A 25,275-nucleotide genomic window follows, 5' to 3' on the forward strand; every position below is an offset into this window, starting at 1 on the left:
ACAAGCCCCCCCCCCCAGGCTCCGGCTCAGTGCCCCCATCTCCTCGTCTGAAACTCGGGAAGATGGTGTCTATCCCGAAGGGCACTGTGGTCCTTAAGGAAGAGGTTTTAGTCAGGTTTTTCAAGACGCCAAGATGGGATGCCAGGTGCAGAGCGGCTGTTAGGGGACCTGCCTGTGAGCTGAGGTCCGAGGGAGGGGAGTCTGGCGGGGAAGGTCCTAAGCTGCCACAGCTCCAAGAAGGTGCCGCAAAGCCCTGGGGGGTCCCTGCCCCAAAGCCTGTTGACAGGAGTCCCGGGGGGGGCGGTGCGGGGAGGAGCAGGGAACAGGCCCTGTGAAGTGTGGACCTGAGATAAAGCCATGGTGGGTTTCTGAGCCAGCGGGGGGGGGGGGGAGGTGAGCGCGGGGTGTCCTCGTGAACACATCCTCAGGAACCGTCCCGCCAAAGCACAGAGCATGGCACAGGCCGTGTGCTCAACAGTAGTTGTTATTATGAAAATGCTCTACAGACACGACAAACACTGAACAATGTCATTACTTAAAAATTATCCAAGCTGATGGAAGAGAACAGGGTGACTGAGAGTTTTTAAGTATTTGGCAGGGATGGGGCTTATGAAATGTGTATTAAAGTACACAAAAGCTGGGTTTTAATTTTAGGGACAAAATTATTTTTTACTAGGTGGAGTTTCTTTTTAAAAAATTACATTGTCATAGGAACACTGAACGTGAAGTCTGCCCTCTTAACACATTTTTAAGAGACCCATGCGGTCTTGGTGACTTGGCACAACGTTGTACAGCAGGTCTCTGGAGATACTCATCTCGCTTCACTGAAAACTTGTGCCCGTTGCTCAGCAGTCCCATCGCCCTCCCCCAGCTCTGGCAACCACCATTCCACGCTTCGGTTCTATGAATTTGACTTCCCCAGGCATCTCAGGTGAGTGGACGCTCACGGCGCTTGTCCTTCTGTGACTGGCTCATTTCACTCAGCATTTGTCCTCGGGTTCCCACATTGTGGAATTTTTCTTTTTAAGGCTGAGTAATATTTCCACTGTATGGATGGACTACATGTTATTATCCATTCATCTTTTGATGGACTTTTAGGTTGTTTGCACATCTTGACAATTGCGGATAATTTTTAAATGCTTAGACTTTGGAATGTATGCGGGTATGTACATCTGAGCATGTGTGCACCTGATCTGGAAGTTTCCTTCAAGTAAAGTAGCTCTTCCTCGTCAGGGCACAGCTGTCAACCAACGAGGCCAGACTCGCGGGGGCCAGCGGCCAAGCTGTGCCCCACCCAGGGTGCTTTCTGTCCATCCGGGTTCCTAGACAGGGGCTGGCCGGTCACAGGGCGAAGAGACAGGACCCAGAGGCCAGCGAATAAGGGGCTTGATGAGGATTAATAAGCCAAAGCAGAAGTGTGGTCCTGTTAGGATCATTGAAGCTGTGCTATAAACACACATATACATGAAAACAAACGACTTTCTAAGATAACTGAGCGTTAGTTTCCGAGGGCTGCCATTGACAAATGACCACAAACGAGGTGTCTTCACACACCAGAGTTTACGCTCACAGGTTCCAGAGGCAGGAGGTCCCGAGGTCAAGGCTCTGGCGGGCCAGGCGCCCTGAGGCTCTAGGGAGGCCCCTGCCCGACCCGGCCTCGGGCTGCGTGGGCCTCGGTGGTGCCCCCGCTTGGAGCTGCGTCCCACCAGCCTTGGCGGCTTCCCCTGCCTATGTGCCTCTCCTCATAAGGACACCAGTCATTTTGGATTAGGGGCTCACCCTGCTGCAGTGTCACCTCATTTTAAGTAACTACTTACATCTGCAAAGACCCTATTTCCAAATAAGGTCTCATTCTGAGGGCCCCAGTGAACATGAATTTGGGGGGACACTATTCGATCCAATACACTCAGCAAACTTGAGCTGGTAATGCTGGTCCTCCCCTTTGCACGCCGTGAGAGGGACACGCTGGGAACTGCTGATAACCTGCCACAGAAGCTGTTTCCGAAGCCCAGCCAATCAAGTGACAGAATGAGGTCAGGCGTCCAGGAGCTCCTGGGATAACCGCCTTGTCCCCAGTGTGTGTGGGTGCGGGGAGAAGGGGGGACGTCATTCCCACAGACAGATGCCTCTAATAGCGGCTTCAGGTTCTCCTTTCAAAGCCAGCACTGGGTCTGCGCAAGTGGGGGCTGTGAGTGTGTCTGCGTGGTGCACACGTGCATGCATGTGGTAAGTAGAGGCGTCTAGACGCCCTGTCCCGGACTCCAGCCCTGGTCTTCACCAGAGGTCAGCGGCTCTGAGCCCTGGCCTCTGGGGGCCTCCCCCGTATTAACTCCCTGAGGGAGTTGAGTAGGCAGTTGACGTTTAAAGGAAAATGAGTTTCTAAGATGCTTTGAGAACTGTTCCTGGAATTGCTATCCAGAATGGCCCGTCCTCTGAAGGGTGCGGGCAGGGAGCAAGAGGGCCCTAGGCCTCTGACCAGGCGCCATCACAGATGGAGCAGCTGCCAAGGTCACAGGGAATGACACCAGATCCCCTGGGCTGCTTCAGAGAGCGGAGGCCCCCGCCAGTGAGGAGCAGTGGCACTCCTTGGGCCCACCCGGTCTCCAGGGACCTGCTGTGGGTGGGGCGGGGGAGATGGCGGAGCTGCAGGCCCCCCTCACAGAGGGGCACTGCTCAGGCCCAGGGTGAGACAGGGAGGCCGGGCACCCACTCTCCCTCTGGCCCCCTGTGAGTCTGTCCCAGGGGCTCCTGGGAGGAAAACGAAGGGCAGCGGTGGATCACAGGCCCGACACAGCCGGCCACGTCCCTGTTCTCACAGCCTCTACAGCAGGACTTGCAGCTTCTCCCCCCGAGAGGGCCCGTTTGAGCAGGAGGCACCGGGGGGCTGGGGGAAACAGGTCACCTTCTGTGGCCTTCTCCTGCAGTCCAGGGACAGACAGCCAGGGACAGGGCCCCGCAGGGAGAGCCTGGGATGCCGCTAGGCTAGCTGGGGACGCTGTGGGAAGTTTTACTTTGAAAAATGGGATTAAGCAGCTTTATCTGTGTCCCAAGCTAGAAAAAAGTGGCCCCTTCCCCAGAACTTAGTCATGGAAATCCATAGGAAAAATGTTTTGGAAGTCAAAGAACCCAAAAAGAAGACAAGAGAGGACTTGGGACATGGAATTAGCCAAGTACGTGTTGTTCCCAGAGCTGCTCCTGTGAACGAGAACCCGGGATAAAGCCGCCTGGAGAAGGGGCTTTCTTCAGCCAGGAGGCAGCTCCGCACTGAGCTCCTCTGCAGGGAAAGGATATCGCCGTAGGGACACACATGAGAGGGTGAGCTCCGGGAACTGAGGGGGCAGGTAGATGGGCTGAAACTGGGAACGTGGCATTCCATCCGGAGAAAAACCCCGAGTCCCATGGAGGTGAAATTTCCTCTTGTTCATCAAAAATGAAAATCAGTACCGTTTTCACAGAGGCTGAATTAGAAATGTGTCCCCAAAGCCTGCAGATGTTTATGGCCAGTGATTTCCCTGTAGGAATCATTTACCAGGACTATTTACACAGGCAAACAGGCGGGGACGTCCTCATACCCACATTAGAGGACACTGTTGATTAAATCCACATGACGGGAAAACATTTCCTAATAAGTAAATGGGAGATTTTTCTCAGTATAGAGTTACTTGGAAAAGGCAGATTACAAAATAGGAAAGTGAGGTGATCTCAGCTTTGGGGTATGTGTGAGTGCAAGTGTGTGCGAGTCTGTGCATGTGTGTGGGCACGTGTGTGGTGAGTGCATGCGTGAGTGTGCATGCGTGAGTGAGGACAGTTTCCCCAGGCCACGCCAAACTGGGAGAAGAGCACATACTGTGACTCTTAGAAACAGTAACAACACACTACAGCTTGGATCTAACTGCCGTATCATAATGGCTGAGACCTCACTTCCCGCTAACGGAGGGCCATTCAGTGCCGTGGTTCGGAGTCCCAGCGGCAGACACAGCTTGCTGGGATCTAACTGGACCCCTTTCCAGCTGTGTGACCGTAAGCAGCTTGTTCATCTCTCTGATCACCTTGTGTGCTTGGAGGAGATGACCTAGCATCGCCTGCCCCACCCCCAGGGCAGCGTGGTGTCTGAGCTCCAGCGAGCAGGCCACCTGCGCGGGGATCCACCTGCGCGGGGATCCGTGTGTTTTGAGTGGGGATGGAGGTGGGATGAGGGGGGGAAACGTGCAGTAAGTAGGCTGGGAGCTTTGAGACCGTGACAGGAAAGAGGTCTGCAGGCACTTCTCCCTTTCATGAACATAACTGCCCTTTGGTTCTTCATCGGACAAATTTAGGAAAGACCTACAGTACTTTTCAAGGCTATTTTTGGAGGTGAGCTTGGATCTGCCGTTGGTGTCTTCTTCATGGGACCGTGATGACATGGGCCATGAGGTTGCCCATCTTTACTCGGGTTCCATGCATGTGCCACAGAGACAGCGAACACGACACTGAGGCACCTTGAAAAACAGTTTGCAGTCCATCCCTCAAAATCATCCCTCCTCGCTAGCCCCACCCCAGCCCCAGTCCCGGGGCTAGGGACAGCCATCCAGGTGCTGTCCCCCTCAGCCGAGTCCCTTTCCCAACACACACTCCCGGGAGCTGGGCTGTTTGCTCCCTGACTGTGGGAGGCAGGCAAGGGTGCCTGGAGGTCCGCGCCAATGGCACGTGGCGACTGCTTTGCAGCCTCAGTGCAGCCCATCGTGAAGGCAGCGGCATCCCAGCGTCTGCCTAGACTGCCGAGGTCACAGGCAGAGGTCACGCAGACCCCTGCCTTCTCCTTACAAGAAACAGTTGCACATTTAAAAAAGAAAAGCGAGTTTTTCCATAGAAGCTATCTCACCAAACTGCCTGGGATGGACGCGAACACTAGCTCTGCCCACTGAAAGTGGTGAGGAAGTTACCCAGCCCCTCTGGGCCTCAGCTTCCTCACCTGACCGTAGATCCTTCAGGGAGTTGAGAAGAAAGCCCTTGGCACGTGCCTGACACACAAGCACTCTTTACTTTGGCCATGATGATGCATTTTCACGAAGCGTCCGGGACCCTGACGGCTAGTGTACGTGAATGCGCGTGCCGGGGTGTCTGTCTCTGTCCCTCGGTGTGGCCCCCAGCTGCACTGCACAGAGGGTGGGAGGCGAGGCAAAGAGACAAGAACCACGATGATAATGATAATAGGACACATTCAAGTGCTGCCATTTGGGGATTCTCTCCCACTCCCGGGGCTGGTCGTATTCAGCATGGAGCAGAGCGGTATTAGTTCGCTCAGGCTGCTATAACCAAGGACCACAGACAGGGCGGCTTAAACAAAGAAATCCATTTTCTCGCAGCTCTGGAGCCTGGCAGTCCAAGGGCAAAGTGCTGTAGGATTGGTTTCTTCTGAGGTCTCTCCCCATGGTGTGTAGACAGCCGTCTTCTCCCTGTGTCCTCACATGGTTGTCCCTCTGTGCATGTCTCTCTCCTGATCTCTTCTTATATAAAGACACCAGTCACACAGGTTAGGGCTCACCCCAATAACCATAATGACCTCTTTACAGACCCTCTCTCCAAATACAGGCACATTCTGAGGAACTAGGGGTTAGGACCTCAACAGATGAATGGGGGAGGGGCTGGGCACATCTCAGCCCTAACAAGAGCCCACGTCCCCCAACCATCGAACTGCCACTCAGGTGCCGCTGGGCTGGCGGTTTCAGCAGCCAATTTAGGTTATAATGGAACTAAAGAGTTGTCATTCACCAGGGAAGTTAATAGGAACAGCATCATAGCAAGGCAATTGCCAGAGAAATGTCACAGACTGAATGAAAACCTGCTTTGAGATGCATCGCACGTCCCTGTTGGGAGAGGCGAGGCTAGGGAAGTGGGGCGAGGGCTAGCTCCACATCGTTCCTAAGGGGCTCCGAGCGAGCGCGCACGGTGCGTACGCGGGCGCTGGCATGGGTGACAGGGACCTCTCATCGTTTGTTTTGAAAAACGGATGGTTCTCGTCTCCCCTGATGCCAGTGTTCCTCTCACAGTGATTTTCTTTTTCTTTTTTTAGTCCAGAAATGGAACAAAGAAATGAAGGGCTGAGGAAAGAGAATGAGAAACATTTTTTTTTTAAGATTTTATTGGGGAATTGGGGGATGGGAACAGCGCTGGGGATTTGGGGGAAGGGGAACAGACAAGTTGCTGTCCTTTTGTTCTTCAGTCTAGCCGTGGAGGACGCAGCTTCACTGGCCCAAGTTGGCACCATCATTGCGCTCTTCCCGGGCAAGGCAGTTCAGTTGCCGGCCATTGGACAGCCGCTCACGGTGGCTCACGGCAGCCCACTGCAGCCCCACTGCAGCCTACGCCATCACTGGCCACTCATGGCAGCCCAGCTCCAGGTTGAGCCGTTGTTCAGCATCTTAGCTGTAGAGGGCACAGCTTACTGGAGCATGTGGGAACTGAACCAACTGAGCCACTCGGCCGGCCCCAGATATTTTTCTTGAGTTAATTGAGTCAAACATTGGGAAAGGAGCAGAAAGAGGCAGAATGTTAGGGAGTCTTCCAGTGAGATGCCTGCAGAATCAGCCCGCCACGCACAGTGGGAAAGGGAGGCAAGGGAGGGTGGCCTGGGTCTGCTGCTGGGGGCACACCGGGTCGGGTCAGGCAGCCACCCTCAGGGAGCCAGCCTGGGGGGAACCAAGGAAGGAGCAAAGGGTATGGAACCCTACTGAGGGGTGCTCAAGGGACTCACCCCTGCTCTCCTAGCCTTCGTCAGCTGAGAGGTTTTATCCACTTTGCAGGTAAGAAGACTTGAGACACAGAGAGGCAACAACACATGCCCAGGTGTCCCCGAGGTGGGTGCTGGCACCCATCCTGCCCTAAGCCCCAGTTTTCTCACTCACCTGAGCTGCCTCCCTTGGCCTAAGAGAGTAGAGTCAGGGACTGGGCTTCGCGGCAGGGGAGGCGGTCACCTCTCATTGTGTGTGGCAAGTCACAACGGGGTGTTTGTAACTCCCGGTGTCCTAAGTCCAAGAGGGCTTCCCTCTGCAGGCCTACTGCCCCTTCCAGCCTAAGCCCTCCTGGGCCACCTCTCCCCCTGGTGGTGCCCAACTCAGCAGCCTCACTACTGATCCCTTTGGGAAACCACGGGATGGAATCTGACTTGGGGAGCCCCGTTCAGGCCACTGCAGCCCCATGAGGTACTCTGGTTCTCCTTAGCTGGTCAGGTTCAAAGGCAGCTCTAGTCTCGCCTGGGAGAAGGAACTGGGGCGGTCCCTTGGTTCTTCCACTCTGCGTCTCCCAGAGCTGACTGAAAGGCGAGTGGTGTTTGAAAGGCTCAACGGTTTCGTAACCCTCACTCCTGCCTCTTGGTCACCTGTGTCCCCAGGAAGGCTGGAAGCCCGGGCCCCCAACCAGGACAAGCTGTGCTTAAACTTTGGGAACAGAGGTGACACTCCTGAGGGAGGAAATTGCATGTGTATCAGGAGTAAGACTCAGTCCCGTCCAACGCGCAGGGGTCACAGGCAAAGCACCACAGGTCCCCGGTCTGCCCCACAGCCCCCATCACCCCTGCTGTCTCGCTCAGCTCCCGAAACCTAACAGGCCCGCAGCCCCTCATCCCAGCCCAAGGTGGCTAACAGGAACTGCCCTTCCAGTGCCCTTCTTTCTTCCCAACCCCCGAATTTGCAAAAAAAAAAAAAAAAAAATTCCAAAACTGGTTCCAACAGCACAGTGAATTCCTGTTGATGGGTTTTGAAGGGGGACTTCCTTAGTTTATAGTTCCCTTCCTTGTGGTTTTTAAAATATAACTGCTTCCTAGATTTCAAGTCCTGCCCCCAGTCCAGGGTCACTCACAACTGGAAATACTTTATAGATCAGGAAACAGACGAGACAGGCACCCCACCCAGGCTACTTGCTGTGCCTGGGGTGCCTCTCCTGCCCCCTCGTTGGCTTGGAGGACACCTGGCTGCCACCAGCTGGGTCCCAACTTGGCTTGCAGGAGGGCAGGCATATCTAGAAAGTAAAGTAGGGTGCAGTTGGCCAGTCTGCACAGGAGCTGCCAGGCTGGTGGACAAGGGAAAAAAAACCTGCACTGAGCACTCAGCCATCTGCTAGGGGCGCACGCGAGTCAGAGGCCACCAGGAGAGACCCATCAGCTCCTGTTACAGGGCCTGTCACCTGCACAGTGTCCTTCTCTCACTTCCTCCACTCCCTTTCTTTCATTAAAGTCATATTCACATGCACAGCGCAGAATGGCCAGAGAACTTCCTAGTGCTTAAAACAGTGCCAGGCATGTGGGGGGTGTTCAATTATTGCATAGTAATTCATCCCTCGGTGAACTACGCCTTCATCCGCCAGGCCTCTGGGGTTAGGCATTTAACTTGTCAGCGTTTCCCTCTATTTCTGTCATGCCAAGTGCCATTTAAAAATAACTTTATTGTAGAAGTAACTACATTGTAGAAAATACAGGTAAACAAAAGAAAATAAACAAGAAGCCTTAACTCTCACCGTTCAGGTAACTTTGAACATACATTTTGGCATATTGTCTCCAAACTGGAGGGAAGGGGTATGGGGAGTGGCTGCTAACAGGTCTGGTTTCTTTTTGGGGTGATAATGGAAATGTTCTAGAATTAGACAGTCGTGATAGCTGCATAAAATGGGGGATAGACTCAAAGCAATGAAACTGGATACTTTAATAAACGGTGAGTTTTTAGGTTAAATGTATTCTGTCTCAATTTTTTAAATTGCCCCCCCCCAAAAAAAGACAATAGTAAGATAAAAGTAACTTTACAATAGAGAAAGCTGGCAGACCCCAGCTCAGCCAGATAGTCACAGTTAACATCACGGATAACATATATCCTTAAGATGATGTGTTTGAGAACGAATGGTGCTTCCCCTCTGGGGTCTGCCTCCCAGAAACAACAACCTCCATCTCATCATGAGAAAAACATCAAACAAATTCAACTTGAGGGATAGGTTACAAAATGCATGGCCAGTTCTCCTCAAAACTGCCAAGTCAGGGCTGGCCGAGTGGTGCATTGGTTAGGAGTTGGCTTGGGAGCGCCAGCTCTGAGCAGCAGGGCCCCAGTTCGGTTTGGATATCACATGAGGGCCAGTGATGCTGTGCCCTCTACAGCTAAGATGATGAACAACAGCTCGACCTGGAGCTGGGCTGCCGTGAGTCCCCGGCGATATCATAGGCTGCAGTGGACTACCGCGAGTGGCAGGCAGCTGGCATGAGCTGCCATGAGCTGCTGTGAGCGGCCGTCTAATGGCCAGCGAGCAACTGCCTCACCGGGGAAGAGCAGAATGATAATACCAACATGGGCCAGTGAAGCGACATCCTCCACAACTAGACTCAAAAACCAAAGGACAGCAACTTGTCTGTTCCCCTACCCCAATCCCCAATAAAATCGTTAACAAACAAAACAAAACTGCAAGGTTATCAGAAACAAGCAAAGTCTGAACAGCTGTTCCAGCCAAGAAGAGCCTTAGGAAATGTGACAACTAAATGTCCTGTGGTGTCCTGGGTGGGATCCTGCATATAAAAAGGACATTAGGGGAAAACTACGGACATGTGAATAAAGTACAGACGTGGATGACGAATGACATATATCCATCCATATTGGCGCAAAGCAAATATATCCATGTTTGATTGGAACAAATTGCCACACGAATATAAGATGTTAATGGTAGGGTTAAGTAAGGTGGGGTCCATGGGAGCTCTCCACTCTCTCTTTGCAGAAAAACATTTATTTTAAAAAGATAAAAACAGTGGCCGCCCCGCTCCCACCAGTCTTTGTGTCAGTGTCCCCGTAGATTGTCGAATGAAAACATCTGACACTACAATGCAAATACGATGCAAAAATGACTGTGGCGGCGGCTCGAACGAGGGTGGTCTAAATATGAAAGGTTTTAGAGAGGTGTTGTTGGAGCTGATCAAGCAGCCAATCAAAAATGACCCTCTCTCCTGGGCTACTCAACATGCTGGGCAGATGTCATATCAGCTTCCTGTCCTCATGGCTGCTGAGACCTCAATGAGTATTTGTTGGATTCTTTGTTCTAAGCACAGGCAGGTGACACAGCGCCAGGACAGTGATGGGTCCTGGTCCCTGGAGAGGCGCCTGGAGCTCAGCCTGTGACAGCCTGGCAGCCTTCATCACCTGAAGCCACCTTGGGCTCTCCGTAGGAGGCAGTAAGGGGGACCCCAACCCCCACAGCTGAAGGATGGCTCCAGGCTGTAATCTATAGGCATGGCCTGAAGAACAGACATCACTGTGAATGCTCTAGAGTGCTGTAACGGCCTCCTCTGGCTTTCCCTGGGGTGGGGGCTGCAGGTTACAGATGTACCCCACACCTGGAGCAGGGAAGGGGCTGGGCGGACGTGTAGAGGAGGCAGGGGTGGAGCAAGTAGCAAGCAGGTGCCTCTGTCCCTAGAGTGGAGAGAGTCAGCCCTGGGCAGCTGTTTCTGTGCTTCAGGAAACCCACTGGTAGCGGCCTCGGTTACAAACCCTCAGAGCTGCCCCTGCAGTTCTTGGGGCAGCCCGGGACCCGGGCCTGGCCAGCAGGACCCAGCAGGTGCTGGCTTGGGTTTGGCGGAGTCAGAGTGTGCAAGTCTTGCTCGCTTTTCTCAGGTGAGGGGACATGGCTTCGGTTGTGCGTGACGGAGACAATCTTGACCTTGAACTGTGGCTTGTTCAGCAGGATCATTTGCGCGTTTTGCCAGGTGGGGCGAGGCAGGGAACACACATCTGCCCACACGATGCACAGCCATGTGGCCACTACAAAGGACGGGGCAGATGTGTGGGTATTGGAATGGGATGGCCTCACTAGCATTCTGTGACGTGAAAAGAGCACAGCCACGTGACCCCATTTGTTCATGGAAAATTTCTAGAAGGCGAAACCAGAAACTTAACAGTGGTGCCTTGGGGGAGACTCTGGGGACTGGGGTCAGGGAGGAGGCTGTGCGCCCTCTTCAGCTGTTTGTACAGTACTCCTGTGTTATATTTTCATGTATTACATAACATTTTAGGTATTACATTATAATTTTTAATATCTAACCTAACCAAACCGGGTCCAAAAGTTAAAACAATAACAACAACCCTTTTCACAAGTTACTTGTACCAGAATGTTCTGAGCAAACGCCCCTTCCCCAGCCAGGTTCCAGCCCTGCTTCCAGTCACTGAGTCCAGGGGGGCCTGTAGGGACTTGCCTGCCACACTCCATCAGCACCCCCAAGCCACCCCAAATAAACGCATAACTGAACACAGAACAGCCTGTTCGCCACCTAAAGACAGTCCCGTTTTCCCTTCCAGCCGAACTGTGCTCCCCGGGCCCTCTGTATTAGTTCTCTGTTGCTGTGTAACAAAGTACCCCAAAGTCAGCAGTTTAAAACAACACACATTTCTTATCTGGTCAGGAGTCCAGACCAGGCCTCACTGGGTCCTCTGAGACCGCAGGGCCTCACAAGGCTGTCATCCAGGCATCGGCGGGGCTGCTGTCTCACCTGGAGGCCCAGTGGGGGAAGGGCAGCTTCCTAGCTCATTGGGGTTGATGGTGGATTCACATTTCAGCTGAGTGATGATGGGGCCACATTTCGGGGGGCTGCCAGCAGGAGGTCCCCTCCGGTCCTTGCTAGGTGAACGTCCACAGCATGGCTCCTTATTCAGGCCAGCAAAGAGAACCTCTAGAGTGCTCGTAAGGCAGAGCTTTACCCATACATGTCGTCATGTAGTCATGGGAGTGACAGCCATCACTTCTCCATATTCTGTGAGTTACAAACAAGTCACAGGTCCCACCCACGCACGAGGGGAGGGGATTATGTATTACAAGGTGTGAACTTGGGGGCCACCCTCGGGTCTGTCTGCTACAGATTTTGGATCTGCCTCTGGCGGGGCCCTTGGGGAAGTTGTGGGGTGCCACACTGCCAGGATCAGGAAAGCCTCCAGGGTTTGTGCCCTGGCAGGCTCTCAGATTCCCATGGCTGGCCCAGAAAGGCAAAGGGGGTTGACATGATAAGCCAAAAGGCTGCACCCCGGCCAAAGCTTTTGCCGTGATGTGTAGTCAATGGTGGCCCTGAGCTGTGCACTGCTGTGCACACTCGCACAACTGTCCAAGGCAGCCCCGAATGCCACCTGTGGATGACAGGCTTCTTCAGAGCAATGCCTCCCTGAGGGTTCATATCTGGTCTGACGCCAGTTCCACCAACAGACCATATGTCTCCGCAGCTGAGTTTACACTACACTCTGTCTCCCAGCCATTGCCCAACTTTTCTAGTCCTCAAACACATCCAGAAAGCTGGAAATATTTTCTCTGGAACTTCTGACTGTTTTTACCTAAGGCAGTTCAAAACTCACAGTTTCTAGAGTTTGTTTATTTTCTTACGTTGCTGGGTGGGTCTCTGGAAACAAAGCATCCAAGTCAGTTGGAGTCCCAAATAAAACTCCTGATCTTTCCAGAGCAAAGATTATCACAGATGTCACAGGGTGGGGGCAGACTACCGCCCTCCCCCCCCACACACACACAATCCATCTCAGTTGCAATGTCACAATTACATATTACGCAAAAACCTCAAAGTGTTAAATTCATTCCCAGCCATCTTTGGCCCAGCCCAAGGCTGTTTTCCAGTTAATAATAAACATAGAAGGTACAGAACTTCAGAATCTAGTGTCATGGTTAATTCTCATAATTTATAAAGACAATGCCATCGGTTTACTGAGCACTTACCATGTCTCACAGATTTCACCCCATTTGCTTCTCCCAACGGTCCTTTAAGGCAAGTACTATGAAGATCCCCAACTCACCAACACAGATGAAGACCTGTGGCTTGGAGAAGCTCAGACCCTTCTGAAGGGAAGGCAGCGCCAGGGCGGCAAGGTCCTCCTGGCACGGAGCCTGGCTCTCACCTGTGGGACACTGATACCCATGAGCTGCGAGTGCAAATCTCACCCGTGGGCCCATGCGGGCGGCCCCTCTGGTTTTGTGGTGCCTGCGTTCACTCAGACACGCATCTCCCACCCCAGTAAAGGCAGCCATGGGAACCTGTTCCTACAACAACCGGTCCTCAGTGAGGAGAACGCCACACGGGGACCACGCCTTTAGTTTCCAGGGGCTAAGACAGCCTGCTCTGCGTTCTGCCACCCTTAACTTTTTCTCTGACACCTGTGATGCCAAATGGAAACAGGCTCGGTCAGAGAGCACGCAGAGCCTGGCCCGCCGTTTCCCAAGCAACATTTCCATTTTAGCTCGGGTTAGATGGAGTCCCATCCTAGCTTTTTCGTGGTCGCCTGTGACCCGGGATCAGAGGTGACTACCGGCCGACAGCACCCACCCCTCACTGTGACCCTCCCCCGGCAGAGTTCCTCCCAGTGACCTTGGCCTTGTGCTCGGCCCTTGGTCCACAGACCCACCCAATCCTTGGCCTCCATCCATTTGATTGCTGTGCTATTTTTGAGGAAGAAAGGGAAGTCTTCTGCAGAGACTCAGAAATGGCAAAGAACTTGACGCTGAGGCTCTTGGCCCCTGGAGCCACAGGAACCACAGTCATCAGGGAAAGGCAAGTAGAAACTCCGATGAGACATCTCTGTACGCCCATCAGAATGGCTAAAATGAAAAGGACGGGGAAATACAGGTATTTGTAAATATGCTTGTAAATATTTTTTAATAGTTTGAAAATATATGAATATCTGAACAGACTGTTTTTACACAAGTGCCATTATACTAGTCATGCCATCTTGCCACTCATTTTTTATTTTATGATATATGGTGGTCACTGTGAAAATTAGTAAAGGGAAACCTCAATAAAATGGAGTCAGGAGGCCAGAAGGGGGCGCTCTCACACAGGACCTACGGCTCCATGTCAGTCACAGGAAGAATGTCAATTACAGATCCCAACAGAATTGTCAACAGGAAACAATCACCAATTACAGGCCCTGACAGGAAAAGATGGATGTTGCATCTCCTACAAGAAATTGGCTGCCCCAGCAACTCAGCCAAGGAGAAACGGTCATCTCCCTCAACTATGGATTTTCTCCAATGGACTTTTGTTCAAAACAACCCCTCCCAACTTCCTCCTTTTTCCCCATAACATAACGTTCCTCTCTTTTGTTTGTTGGACTTACTTAAAGCTTTTGCTATAGCTTGCCTGTCCTGAATTGCAATTCTTCGCTGTTCCCGAGTAAACCATTTTTGATGGTAAAATAACTGACTTTTATTTTTAAGGTCAAGAGCACTTTTTTTTTTTAATTGGGGAATTAGGGGATGGGAACAGCGCTGGAGAATTGGGGGAAGGAGAATAGACAAGTTGCTGTCCTTTTGTTCTTCAGTCTAGTTGTGGAGGACATTGCTTCACTGGCCCAAGTTGGCACCATCATTGCGCTCTTCCCGGGCGAGGCAGATCAGTCGCCGGCTTCTGGACGGCCGCTCACACTGGCTGCTGGCCACTCACGCTGGCTGCTGGCTACACACGGTAGTCCATGGCAGCCCACTGCCACAGGGGCTGCAGCCTACACTGTCGCCGGCAACTCACGGCAGCCCAGCTCCAGGTTGAGCTGTTGTTCAGCATCTTAGCTGTAGAGGGCAGTGTCATTGGCCCTCATATGTGGGATCCAAATAGGGGCATCCCAAGCCAGCTCTTAACCAACACGCCACTTGGCCGGCCCTCAAGAGCACTTTTTAATGCCAGGAGGTGTACATTTGCTCATTCTCGTGCACAGCTGCCCAGACTCACTCCATCAGTCCCATCCTTTATTTCTCCCAGGGCCCTGTGGGTGGAGACTTAAGTGGCTTCCAGGCTGTTGCTGCTGAAAGCAGCAAAGCAGTCATAGGGTGCTATTTTCACCTGCTCCCCACCTGACAGCCCATGGCCTCAGCCATCCTCGGCTCAGGTCCCACTCTCCCCTGCTAGCTCTAGGTTCTTGGCTGGTTCCTTCACGTGATGTGGGTCCCAAGCACATCTGCCATGTACATTTTGACAGACATAAAGTTTGTAACTTTCTTTATCCTCTTAAACAAACAAAAAAAAATTCAACTCAGTAAATTTGAAGATCTAATTGGCTTTATTAAGTGATTTATAAATTGGGCAGCATATCATCTAGCAAGCAGAGAGAAACTCCAAGGAGTTGTATGAAATGGAAGGCTTCTATAGAAAGGAGACTAGGGCAAGGAAGTAATTGCAAAAGAAACATCAAAGTTCATTGGAGAAAAGAGTTCAGGGTGATGAAGGCTTCTCATTGGCTGAGTTGAGGTGTTTTTCCATTGGCTGGGCTTGTTGCTGGTCCAGAAGAAAATCTTCCTTCTTCCTCCAGGGGTAGTCAGCACATAATACATCTTCCTGTTGGAGATGCCAAGGTCTGGTCTTTTCATGTTTGGGGTAATGGATGAGGTGGTAGGGTGTGACCACTGCCTCGACAGGCCTCTCAAACTCCAATTTCAGTTGGTTTCCATTATTAATTCTCACAACCCAGATCACTCCTATTTGCCAATAAGGTTATTTAAATATTTCACTTGTCTTTCTTTCCCACTCCCTATTGTAAAATGGGTTTCCTGATAACTTCTAATCTGTTGCTGTTGATATGGAAAATATACCTATTGATTTAAAAAAAAATTTTTTTTAGTTGAGTCACTTCGTTCATCTCTCTGATTCCCTTTTCCAGTTTTTAGTTGCCTCTTGGATATTCTAGGGAGTGGATCGCATTGTTTCATTATGCAATGGCCATGTTGCCTTGTCCCTTCAAATAATCATCTTCTATTTCTGGTGTGTGCCTTACTGTGTTAGCCACAACGTCCAGAATATTGAGTAATAATGGTGAGTGTAGAAGTCTTTGAATCTTTCTTCACCCTACCGCACGTGGCCTCTCCATCGTAACCTGCACCAATGCTCCCAAGGGCCATTCTCCAGGCCTCTCAGATGTGGGTAGTGTCTGCTTTTCCCTGCAGTATGTGTTCGGGGACTGCCATGAGGCAGCCTGTATTTTCCTATAGAAAATGCACGTTCAGAACTTCATTGAATGGATCTGAATGTGGAGGGGCAGCTCTACTGCCATGTGGATGTGACCTAAAATATAATAGTCACCATTTATTTCAAAACAACTTTGTCTTCTTGGAAATCAGAAAGGCTTTCTAAGCATGATTTGGATTATCAAGTTTTTAAATGATCTGTCCAGGGAAGCCTTACGCTTCTCCGTATTTATTTCTCTAGCAAGTAACAGCATTAACATCACTTATCTGACACAGATCTGTGTTCCAACTTTAAGGATCAATCATGTGTTAAAAAGACCTTTGTATTGTATTGCTATGAAGATAATACAAAAAGAAAATAAATGAAAGTTTAAAAAAAAAAAAGAGGAGGAAAATTCACTCATAATCCTACCAGACATAAAAATCATTAATTTTTGTTCATTTTCCTCTAGTCTCTGCCCACATATTGGTCTTTTTCAGAATTGTAATCATTGACTTTATATAATTTGAATGTTGCTTGTTTCATTTAACTTAATTAGTATGTTCATGGTTTTACATAATCTGCATAATGATCAAGCTTATTGGCTGGGTAATGTTCCTGTAAGTAAATGAGCAGTAATTGAGTTCACCATTCCCTGAATACTGAGCATGAGATTGCTTCCAAGTTCTATAACACGATGGGTGTTTCTGTGCCATGGCCTTTCCCACTATCAGATACTTCCTCGGGCCAACCCTTGAATGAAATTACTGGGTCAAAAGATTCAAAGGCCTTTAGGACTTTTACCGCCCTCCTCAGCGGTTGTGTGGGGTCGCCGGGGGCCAGCAGAGGAAGCAGTCCAGGTCTTCTCCGCATAGTGATGCCTCTTCACAAATAGCATTGCTGTTCCCAGAGTTCCGGTGTGGGACTTTAGTCATGATGGTTTGGCAAGGAGTCACCGGAATGATGGTTCTTCACCCCAGTCTCCAGCGAGAGAGCTGTGGCCGCAGGGGGAGAGGTTCTACCCGAAGGTGGCACTGCCTTGACGCGCCAGGTGCCTGCTTTGGGTGACCCCAGTGTGGTCCCGGGGTTGCAGCCCCAGATGCAGAGCACAAACTCCACCCTGGACTGTTCCAGATGCTCAGAACATGAGCTGTTTGTCGCGTCTGATCACACTCCCGTCTTACTCACTCAATGTTCACATACACGCTAATGGATAGACATTTTCAACCCTGGCTTTTTAAAAATGGAAAGCAGTGTTCTGTGGCATTTTGCCCACAGCACTCACCGAAGTGGACAATGTCAGATACCTAGAGCAATCAAAACAATCGGTCATACACAAAATATAAAACACGGGCAGCAGTGCCTCACCTTAAGAGTGAGTTTAGTATCCTAAATCCTTGCAAGTGTGCCACGAGGAGCTCTGGGCTGATAGCACCCACATCGCCCCTGAGTGAGGCCTCCCGAACGCCCAGCTCCCAGGCTGCACTTGCAGCCAGCCACCAACAACCATGCCTGGAGAATGTTTCCTGCACATGTGGGGCACTGACTTACTATGGCTGCTTCTCTCCTGTGCGATATTCACCCAGGGCTTTGCAAACTCCAGGGGCCTGATCTGAAGCGGGGAGAATCACAGATGTGCAGCTGCAGGAAAAGGCAGTGCGGCTCGGGGAGCTGATTGTGCCACATCTCCACGCTTAGGAAAACAGGGGTTAGCTAGGTGGAGAAGGAAACTGTTCCCAAACAGAAGGCATACCATGACTTGTGTTCTTCACTGGTCTTCCTGACTGGTTTCCTCTCCGCCTGGCTCCCCTCCCATCAGCTCACTCAGAGCCAGAAGCCTCTTTCAGAAAGAAAACTTGATATTGTCACTCCACTGCTTAAAACCTTTCGACGGGGCTCCTGGAAATAAAATTCTAACTCCTCGGCTCTTCCTTCCCCGTCCAGATGGCTCCTCCAGGAGCCGAGCCTATTACCAATCACACAGGGGCACAAGTGTAAGATGAAAGACGCAATAAAAACCATTAAGACAAGAACAGGAAAGGGCCTCAGCCTCACTCCGAGGATTGGTGGCTGTTCGTACTTCTGACTGTCCCGCCCCCCTTACCTCCTACACTGCAGGATGTGGGGTTGGCCCGGTCCTCTGCATCCTGGGCGCTGTGCTGGGCACACAGCGGGGACATCCATCCAGGCGGTCAGTTCCGGCGTCCAGCACACAGCCAAACGAAAGGAGGCAGGAGCGCGGCGCAGAGCTGGGGGCGCTGGGGCGCGCAGGCTCAGGAACAGCCTGGGAGGCCCCGCCCCCAGCAGCCACTCGCCAATCAGCCGGGGCCGCGAGATCCGCCCCCGTCCCCGACCAAGACTTCCGCCAATGAGCGAGGCCCAGCCCCACTCGGCGCACACCGCTGTTCGCATATCATTGTCAAAATAAAGTTCTTCAGGGCTTTGAATTTTTTTTTTAAAGCGCCCGCTGCCTTCGCTGCCGCGGCCGGCGAGAGCGGCCGATTCCCCGCCCCGCCACTTCCGGTCCCGCCGCCCGGAGCCGGTGCGGCTGTCTGGGCCCGCGTCTCGCCGCCGCCGGCCGGCCGGGCATGGTGTTGGGCGCCGGGCCCGCCTCGCCTGTCTCGGGGTGCCCAGGTGAGCAGCGCGCGGCCCCGCGGCTGGCGAGGGGCGGCCGCAGGCCTCCAGGAGGTTCGGCTCCCGCGGCGCCGGTGCACCGGGTGGGCCGAAGGGCGGGCGGCGCCGGGGCTGCTTCAGGCCGCGCCGCTCCTCACCGCCGGGCGCCGGGCAGGCGCGCAGGACGCGGGCCGCGGGGTGCGGGGCCGGGCGGCGTGAATGGGAAGGGCCGGGGCCGGGCCGCTGGCTGGGCTCGAGGGGCCGCCCGCACCGAGCACCGACTTGTGCGGGGCGCACACACGGCCTCGCTTGCGCCCGCGCCGCCGGCCGCATTGTCCAGAAGGAAACGGAGGGCCGAGCGCAGCCCAAGGTCACCAGCCCGACGTGGCCGGAGGGAGCGGGGACTCGGACGCCGGCGGTCCGACTCCTGACTGCCTTGCAAGTGGGGCCAGGCCAGGGAGCGGTGAGGGTCCGGAGGAGCGACGCTCCCTCCGCGCCAACTCGCCTGCAGCTGCCTCGCAATTGGGGGCGGCCGCGGCTGGTTCGGAAGCTGCTACCGGGGGCAGAGCAGAGGGGAGGACATCTTGGAAAGATCAGCACAGCCGGATCTTGGGTTCTGGACCTGGTTCCGCTGGTGTGTGGTCTTGGGCGTGGTCCTCCCCTCGGTGGGGCTCAGCTTCCTCGTGTTACCGGAGGGGGTTGGGCCCGCCCCTCGCTGCATCCCTCCAGCTCTGGAGCGGGCCTGGGTGGACTGGAAGAAGGCTTCTTGGAGGAGATTGAATCCAGATAGGAAGCTGTTCTTTCTATGGAAGGAGTAGGATTAGGTGGGGAAGGGAAAGAGGGCATTCCAGACCTGGCTATCAATCACATTGAACAGAAGCTTCCAGAAATGAGCGGAGTGTTGAGGAAGAGGCTGGCCCGCCGCCTGCAGAGGTTTTCTGGCTGGGTAAGGGGATGAAGATGGGGGAGGGTACACATATGAGGCGTGTTCACAGACAGTCACCACCAGGCTGCGTGGTGTGGGGCTTGAGGACCTCCGCCTAGACATACCTGCCATTCAGGTAGCAGGCTGTGCAGGGGTGGGGGCAGGTTTACTGCTGAAAATACAAGGGTTGGGCTCCACAGGTCGGTCAGTCCACCGGGGTGACGCCTGTGCCAGGTGGGAGGTTCCTGGGCCCTGGCTTTTCTGCGGGAGGAGGGCGAAGTGGGGACTTTTTTTGTGTCCCGATCTGGGCCTCTGGCTGGAGAACCTGGTTGTCCACTAGTGACCTGCAGTTCCATCTTTTACACTTAGTTTGGGACTTTTCCGCAGCAGGAAGAATTGTAAACAGGAGTTCCCGGACATCTCTACCCCATGAGCTGACTCGCTCCCATGTTCCTGTACAGGTGACATGGCCTGATTTTGCCACTGCGGGCAGGTGTGCTGAGTAAATATTACTTGATGATGAAACTAGTAAATAGTACAGAAGAATCATCTTTGAACAGTCTGAAAGCAAGTCCCACCCAGAGGAGGGACTTAAATGGGCCAATTCCGACTTGTGGAATTTAGAGACTCAGCAGGCTGTTCAACATAACTGATCTGTTATGGAAAATACTGCCTTAGTCAGAGTGTGATTCGCAATAAAGGGGAAGTTTAGTTTTAAACCAGGTCTTCAAGGGCTGAAACATACTGAAGAAAGAAAAGAGAATTCTGAAGCAAGTGTGTCTGTTCAGCAAACCTCTTGGCAGTTTGAATAATTATTTTGTTCAAATTTCTCTATATAGAGTTAATTTAACAGCTCTGGATACACTCCCAAATTAGGCCTTTTATCCCCAAAGTGGCATATGATAATAATACAGATGATGGAGAAATAGATGGTCATTATATACTTGTATTTCTTAGAATGCTGGGAGAAGAAGTTTTGTATTACCTTCTATGGAAAACAAAACACCATGTTATTTTCTTTTATACCTTGCACATCCATGCCCAGCGTGTTTTATCAAGGGCCACAAACTTGTTGAAGAGCGTGAGCTGGGACCTGACTCTAGTGGAATTGAGTATGGGGCGTACTCTGCCCACAGAAGGATTCACCGTAGGCTAGTGGGGACTATAAAAGAACAAAGCGGGGTCCTCAGACTTCAGTGACACACAAGTGTCTGGATGTGAGCCTTTCTTCGTGTGAGTGAGTCTTGCCAGCACCCTCTGAGCAGCTCCTTCTGTGCAGGTCCTCGGAGCTGGGTGTGGACCAGGCCATGTGCCCAGGCCCTCGATTTTCCATGGGTCTCTATTGTGACTCCTAGTGTACTGCCTGCTGACGTCTCTTTAGACACGCCGTGCTTTTATTTTTTGCCATGTTTCATTGCCAAGGTCAGCTAGAGGATAAAAACCAAGTGGACTTTGTGTGGTGCATCTGGTGCTACCAGCCAGTCCCCAAGTAATGGGTGCATGTCTGGCTTGTCATCAGGTGACCCTGACGATGTGGTAGGACTGATGTGTTCAAGCCTGGATTCATGGCAATGGACTTGGCTGGGGCAGACACTGCTTTGTGATCCACTTCTGTGTAAGGGCTTCCGGGTGGGCTCAGCAAGAGATCTGTCTCTGGCAGCTCGGGGCCGGAGCCCCCACAGGTGTTCCTGATTCGGGCCCAGCCCCGCCCCTTTGTGAGGTACCTCACAGCCTGGAGCTCCCTGCCCTGGGGAAGGCTGACAAGATGGCTGTTGGTTGTGGCCCTGCCTCTGTGCAGGTCCGCCTGAGGAGATGGCATGGTAGAGGGAACGAGAAAGCCAGTGTTGGTTGCTTTCACATTTTGTCCACTTTCTTGAGGAATAATTGAAGTACCCCAAACTGCACATGTTTAAGGTGTGTGATCTAGTCGTCTTGACCGACGTACGTAGCCCTGAAACCGTCAGCACACTCAAGGCGAGAGTTGCCATCATCTCCAAGAGGGAAACGAGTGTTTCTGCGGTGACTGCCTCTAGCAACTCCGTGGCCTCAGACAAGCCAGTTCCTGGGCCCCATTGTCCCAGGTCCACGTCTGTAAAAAACAGTGCGAGTGGGGGAGACGAGTCGTTCCTGGATTTGAAGTCCTCAGGGCTTGTGAATGTTAACGTGTAGTTGAAGTGTCTTTTGAAGCATTTAGATCAGGGATTCTTAAAGGGCTTGCGGGGGAGGGGTGTATGTGCAGAAGTTGTGTATAATTTAGAAGGTCATGTTTAATGTGTTGTCTTCATGGTACAAGTAATAGAAAACAAAGTCACACAGTCTGGGAGGGATACAGATGATGATACGAGAGGCTATATAAGGGATCTGGATAAAAATGGTTAAAATATCCATAGGGAAGTGGTATCCTTACATTTCAGCTTTCACGATCTTGGCCTCAAAAAAAGTTTGCATTTTGGCCACGTTTCCCTCTGGAGGTTTTAGATCATTTTCTTTTGAAAACAATCAGAATGGTATTGAAAGGAAATGATATTAAAGCAGCAAAGGAAATTATGGAACTATTGGGCTGGTGACCAATTTGTGTCCTCAGTCAAAAGCTCCAGAGTCCCTTGCCAGCTGTGCTAAAGCCAGCAGGAGCTGGGAGGCGTGTCAGGAAATGGCAGCTCACGTGAGAACAGGCAGAGTCCAGAGGGCGGTTACACCGACAAAAATTGGTGGCTTGTCTCTAGCCCTTGCTCCCAAGCAGTCAGGGCATCACCTGCGTTTGGTCCTTATTGTCCATCCTGGTGACCTTTCAGTGGGGGAGCCTGGAACAGATGGGTTGGCAGCAGCCAGTGCAGACAGTCTAGTTTGGGACATTAATATAACTTGATGTCGATATTGCCTAAAGCTGTAAATAAAAAAACAAATAAGTGCGCAGATGCTTATTAAGGTTCTAGCTACACCTTTATTAAAGGAAGAAGGGAAAGCATTGCATGGTCCTCTCCTCACCAGATGAGGACACTCCCCTCGGTCTGTGATGGGCCAGGCCCGTGGGCCCTGTAACGGGAAGAACAGACTTACCTTGGACGGTGGCGGAACCGCGGGGAACCTGTTGGCCGAGGCTCTGCAGGGGCGTTGTCACCTCCGCATCCCAGGGCTGGCACCCAGTCAGTGTTAAATCCATGGTTCTCCCTTTTTAAAGTTTTAATTTATACTTTAAGAAATTAGACTTATGAGGATGGCATAGAGATTACCCAAATTCATTATGAAGGAATCCAGTCTTGTTAACGTACCTTATATGCTAAATTTTTCTATAACTAAATTAAAAGTAAATGAAAACCACCATCCATCGTTGTTGTCAGTGTCCGGTCACTGTCCAGAGACTGTCCTAACTGCTTCCGGTCTGTCCTTCAGGGTAGGTGGCAGTGATGCTGACGCTGGCAAGCAAACTGAAGCGGGACGACGGTCTCAAAGGGTCCCGGCCGCCAGCCGCAGCCTCTGACTCGACGCGGAGGGTATCTGTGAGGGACAGGCTGCTCGTCAAAGGTACTGTCACCCCCGTGCGCGCTTTAGCGCCTGTGACAAGGTGAAGTCTGGCTGGGCTCTTTGGGGACGTGAGCAGCAGCCTGTTGCTGAATAGAAATACCTGTTTGAAAATACTTTAAAATGTAATTGCTTACAGTGAAAGGACTTTGTACCAAGCACGGGCTATGGGAATGCTGATGGTGAGAAAACGGCCTTAGAAACTGGTGTGTCTTCTGTCGTTGGGGTACTCTCAGTAGGGGCCGTCAGAGAGCTAGAGGAAGGAACGGACCAAGAGCCAGCAGGCCTGCGACTCGGGTCTCAGCGCTGCCCTCATCTGGTTGGTGTGGCAGGAGGGGGTGCTTCGTTCCTTCTTGTCTCCTCTGCGTCAGTGTCCCCGCTGTAAAGGGAGGGAGTGGGATTAGGTGACCTTGTAGGATCCTTCCCCATTTTATTCCAAAGACTGCGAGGGCCTGTGCAAAACGCCTTCTCTTCACAGAATTAACAAGTGTCCTAGTCTCTGGAGGAGGGTTATAGCATGTGAGTATGTGAATACGCACGCGTTGGGTGGCACTTCGCGTTCGTTCATGGAACAGACTTACAACTCTCAGGTGCAAAGGTAGTTTCCTAGGTCATGAGGACCGCGGAGACGAGGAAGAAACAGTTCCTGCCGGGAAGGAGCTACCATCCGCGGCACTTTACTCATGACATGTGTTTGCATTTCCTAAGCGTAAGGAGCTAGGAAGCGAGGGCCAGGTGCTTCGTTAGAACTGCCTGCTTTCGTGTTCTGATAGGGAGCCGCCGCGGGCTGGCAGGCGTTTGATGTCCCGAAACTGGCGTAGTGGCCAGCGAGTAGAGCGCGTGAATGCTCACGGTGCTGGGCCTTCTCGCAACGGCACAACTGAGCCTGGGAGGCACGGGGACAGGAAGGCGTGGGGCTCGGGGGCGGCTCCCGGGCGGCTCTTTCTTCTCCCGCTGCCCCTGCACCTTGATGCGGTGCCGGCCTGCCAGCCTGGTGGGTGATGGAGTAAGGACCAGCGTTCACATCTGGGCGCTACCTGCTCTGCCCGGCACAGCCCAGGCTGGATGCAGACTTGTTACAGCACAGGAGGTTTACCCTATGGGTCAGGATGGGGCATGGCTGCAGCACCCCACTTGGCTGGGGCCTTGAGACCTGAGTCTCTTCCCGGGGTGCTGGCTCAGGGTTCCATCTGCAGAGGAAGCCGGGAACCAGGCAAGCCCTGGAAGGGTTTGAGGCATGTTGTCGTCCTTGGAGTAGTGGAGTCGTGGCTGCCGAGGCACTGGGTGGCAGTCCCTTCTACGTGAAGCCCCCCTTTTGGGACTTGGAAAAAAGGAGGGTGTCCAAGCTTAGCAAGGTTGCCCCAGCCAAGACTGTCACCCTGGGCTGACTTGGGCCCTGGGCGAGTTTCCTTCTGAGGATCAGCAGATGGTAGAAAGTGTGTTACTGTGTCTCTGGGCCTCAGCGCCGTCCGTAGGCAGGTTCCAGGCAGCATAGTAAAGGAGTATCGTGGGGGCGAGACCTGTGGAGGGAGGTGCAGGAAGCAGGAGCGGGCAGAGGGGGACATCAGGCCTCAGGGAGGGCCTGTGACAGCTGGTGCTGTAGAGCAAGCAAGGCCCTTCAGCGCTGACCCCGCCAGGCGCTATGGCCAGGTGTCCTGACCGCATTCCGCACTGTCCGAAGGGGGCTGCCCTGTGAGGGGTGTGGCCTGAAGGGGGCGTCTGCACTGCCCCACACCGGCTCTGAAAGCACTGAGCTGAGGAGGTCATCTGCTGGCCGCCCTCACTGGTGGAGGGTCTGGGCCATGAAGGCCGCAGAAATTTGAGACAATGAAGTGTGCTTGACCTTGCGTGGCGTGGGATCTGGCTTGGTGGAGATGGCTGTGGGGGTGAAATGACGGATGGGGAGACTGCGGTTGGCAGGACAGTTGTCCCTAGCAGTGAGGGTCTGTGGAGGCTGCACAGCTGAAGCTCCTGGTTTTTCCTTGGCTAACGGGCCGGGCCTGAAGACAGAAGGCTGGAGGCCATCCTCCCTGGATGTCCCCCACCGGGGACGCCTCTGCCATGCTGGCACCGTGGCCACTGCAGCTCGTCATTGGTTCCCCCCCCCCCAACTCCCCCCAGGTAGTTCTCAAGGCTAGAGCTGGAGCGGTGCTCATAGCAGCAGTCCCTGGGGGGCGTAGTAGAACAATTGACTGTTTCTGGGCTAGGACTGAGGGCTCTGTCTGTCCCGAATTTTGGGAGCTGGGGACACTGGGGAGACAGTGTCAGATTCATGCATTTCCTGGTGGACCTTTGGGGC

At 52.7% G+C, this 25,275-nt stretch overlaps 1 protein-coding gene and 2 long non-coding RNA genes across 12 annotated transcripts in view; 2 read left to right on the forward strand and 1 right to left on the reverse strand.

Moving 5' to 3' along the window:
• Positions 1 to 668: 668 nt before the first annotated feature.
• On the forward strand, positions 669 to 14,243 carry LOC109374674 (uncharacterized). 2 transcript variants are annotated; one of them, XR_002122438.1, is made up of 3 exons: positions 669 to 2,226; positions 3,188 to 3,315; positions 12,721 to 14,243. It is a non-coding gene; the product is annotated as an uncharacterized LOC109374674 (long non-coding RNA). The 2 variants fall into 2 exon arrangements; XR_002122436.1 differs by having other exon boundaries at positions 12,758 to 14,243.
• A 772-nt stretch (positions 14,244 to 15,015) lies between these two features.
• LOC109374666 (uncharacterized) lies at positions 15,016 to 18,114 on the reverse strand. Its single transcript, XR_002122432.1, has 2 exons — positions 18,024 to 18,114; positions 15,016 to 17,885 (listed from the first exon to the last, which is right to left on the reverse strand). It is a non-coding gene; the product is annotated as an uncharacterized LOC109374666 (long non-coding RNA).
• UBE2F (ubiquitin conjugating enzyme E2 F (putative)) overlaps positions 17,953 to 25,275 on the forward strand; it is a 59,910-nt gene continuing 52,587 nt past the window's right edge. Inside the window, exons 1-2 of one of the 9 annotated variants that reach the window (XR_002122429.1) lie at positions 17,953 to 18,553; positions 22,853 to 22,979. Coding sequence is in view for 6 of the 9 variants with exons in the window: in XM_019629379.1 (XP_019484924.1) it covers positions 22,862 to 22,979 (118 nt within the window). In the remaining 3 variants the exon portion in view is untranslated. Of the gene's footprint in view, positions 18,554 to 19,245; positions 19,479 to 22,847; positions 22,980 to 25,275 lie in introns of those variants that run through there. The other 8 variants (XM_019629379.1, XM_019629428.1, XM_019629397.1 and 5 more) reach the window with 8 other exon arrangements.

The sequence above is a fragment of the Hipposideros armiger genome, unplaced genomic scaffold (assembly GCF_001890085.2).
Source record: "Hipposideros armiger isolate ML-2016 unplaced genomic scaffold, ASM189008v1 scaffold_17, whole genome shotgun sequence".
Lineage (NCBI taxonomy): Eukaryota > Metazoa > Chordata > Mammalia > Chiroptera > Hipposideridae > Hipposideros > Hipposideros armiger.